This window comes from Coregonus lavaretus (genome assembly GCF_964263955.1).
Source record: "Coregonus lavaretus genome assembly, contig: HAP1_SCAFFOLD_2398, whole genome shotgun sequence".
Lineage (NCBI taxonomy): Eukaryota > Metazoa > Chordata > Actinopteri > Salmoniformes > Salmonidae > Coregonus > Coregonus lavaretus.
This window is the reverse complement of record NW_028157481.1, coordinates 1-2,500: the sequence shown is the minus strand read 5'-3', so window position 1 is coordinate 2,500 and position 2,500 is coordinate 1. Positions and strand designations below refer to the sequence as shown.

The window sequence follows — 2,500 nt, the reverse complement described above, 5'->3', positions numbered from 1 at the left end:
CCGTAGTCCAGAATAGGACTCCATTGCCATAGTCCGGAATAGGACTCCTTGCAGTAGTCCAGAATAGGACTCCATTGCAGTAGTCCTGAATAGGACTCCATTGCAGTAGTCCAGAATAGGACTCCATTGCAGTAGTCCAGAATAGGACTCCATTGCAGTAGTCCAGAATAGGACTCCATTGCAGTAGTCCAGACGTGATGTTACTAAAGCGTGTATGAGGGTCTTTACTACCTGGCCGTGAGGGATGGAGATGAGATTGAGTATTGTTTCCTGCCCTCTTTTCTTCAAACAGTAGACCTGTCTCATATCTGTCAAACTTACTGAGGTAGACCTGTCTGATATCTGTCATACTTACTGAAGTAGACCTGTCTCATATCTGTCATACTCTCCATCCCCACCCACCCTCTCCCTCCTCTCACTCTCTCTATCCCCACCCACCCTCTCCCTCCTCTCCTCTCCTCCTCTCTCCAACCCACCCTCTCCCTCCTCTCCTCTCTCACTCTCTCCAGCCCCACCCACCCTCTCCCTCTTCTCCTCCTCTCTCCATCCCCACCCAACCTCTCCCTCCTCTCCTCCTCTCTCCATCCCCACCCACCCTCTCCCTCCTCTCCTCCTCTCTCCAACCCAACCCACCCTCTCCCTCCTCTCCTCCTCTCTCCATCCCCACCCACCCTCTCCCTCCTCTCCTCTCCTCCTCTCTCCACCCCCACCCACCCTCTCTCTCCTCTCCTCTCCTCCTCTCTCCATCCCCACCCACCGTCTCCCTCCTCTCCTCTCCTCCTCTCTCCATCCCCACCCACCCTCTCCCTCTTCTCCTCCTCTCTCCATCCCCACCCACCCTCTCCCTCCTCTCCTCCTCTCTCCATCCCCACCCAACCTCTCCCTCCTCCCTCCTCTCTCCAACCCAGCCCACCCTCTTCCTCCTCTCCTCTTACTCTCTCCATCCCCACCCAGCCTCAAAGTCAGTTCTGTTGGAGAACAACCCAGCGCTTGTATCTCGTCTCTCAGACCGTCTCATTGTTGTTGTTGTTGTACAGGACATCGTCAGAAGCTAGAGGATCCTCCTAAAACAGGGCTGTTCTCAGACCGTCTCAGTGAGCTGGAAAGAATCAGACAGACAACCATGAGGGTTGCTGTGCCGACACAGTCCCATCAACAGCCGCTCAACGCTGGTCACAACTCCTTCAACCCCCAAGGCCAGACACAGATACCAGGTGAGATTGAAATACAGCCCCCCCTAACCCTTATTAACACAGATACCAGGTGAGATTTAAATACAGGCCCCCCCTAACCCTTATTAACACAGATACCAGGTGAGATTTAAATACAGGCCCCCCTAACCCTTATTAACACAGATACCAGGTGAGATTTAAATACAGGCCCCCCCTAACCCTTATTAACACAGATACCAGGTGAGATTTAAATACAGGCCCCCCCTAACCCTTATTAACACAGATACCAGGTGAGATTTAAATACAGCCCCCCCCCCCCAACCCTTATTAACACAGATACCAGGTGAGATTTAAATACAGCCCCCCCCCCCCCCCCTAACCCTTATTAACACAGATACCAGGTGAGATTTAAATACAGCCCCCCCCCCCCCCCTAACCCTTATTAACACAGATACCAGGTGAGATTTAAATACAGCCCCCCCCCCCCCCCCCCCCTAACCCTTATTAACACAGATACCAGGTGAGGTTTAAATACAGCCCCCCCCCCCCCCCTAACCCTTATTAACACAGATACCAGGTGAGATTTAAATACAGCCCCCCCCCCCCCCCTAACCCTTATTAACACAGATACCAGGTGAGATTTAAATACAGCCCCCCCCCCCCCCCCTAACCCTTATTAACACAGATACCAGGTGAGATTTAAATACAGCCCCCCCCCCCCCTAACCCTTATTAACACAGATACCAGGTGAGATTTAAATACAGCCCCCCCCCCCCCCCTAACCCTTATTAACACAGATAACAGGTGAGATTTAAATACAGCCCCCCCCCCCCCCCTAACCCTTATTAAGTCAGATACGAGGTGAGATTGAAATACAGTCTACCTGTCCTGCTGTAACTACATATCGCATCTGTCCCAATCTATCAGTCCTGATTTAACTACATCTCCTATCTGTCCCAATCTATAAATCCTGCTGTAACTACATCTCCTATCTGTCCCAATCTACCTGTCCTGCTGTAACTACATCTCTTATCTGTCCCAATCTACCTGTCCTGCTGTAACTACATCTCTTATCTGTCCCAATCTACCAGTCCTGCTGTAACTACATATCGCATCTGTCCCAATCTATAAATCCTGCTGTAACTACATCTCCTATCTGTCCCAATCTATAAATCCTGCTGTAACTACATCTCCTATCTGTCCCAATCTATAAATCCTGCTGTAACTACATCTCCTATCTGTCCCAATCTATAAATCCTGCTGTAACTACATCCTATCTGTCCCAATCTATAAATCCTGCTGTAACTACATCTCCTATCTGTCCCAAT

General features: G+C 50.5%; 1 protein-coding gene across 1 annotated transcript in view; it reads left to right on the top strand.

The window, feature by feature from the left end:
- The window catches only part of LOC311125396 (runt-related transcription factor 2-like), a gene marked incomplete at both ends in the record, with an annotated part of 58,226 nt that extends 57,012 nt beyond the window's left edge, over positions 1 to 1,214 (top strand). The window contains one exon of the mRNA XM_084199441.1: positions 1,038 to 1,214. Coding sequence (XP_084055567.1) covers positions 1,038 to 1,214 — 177 coding nt within the window. The remainder of the gene's footprint in view (positions 1 to 1,037) is intronic.
- Positions 1,215 to 2,500: the final 1,286 nt, after the last annotated feature.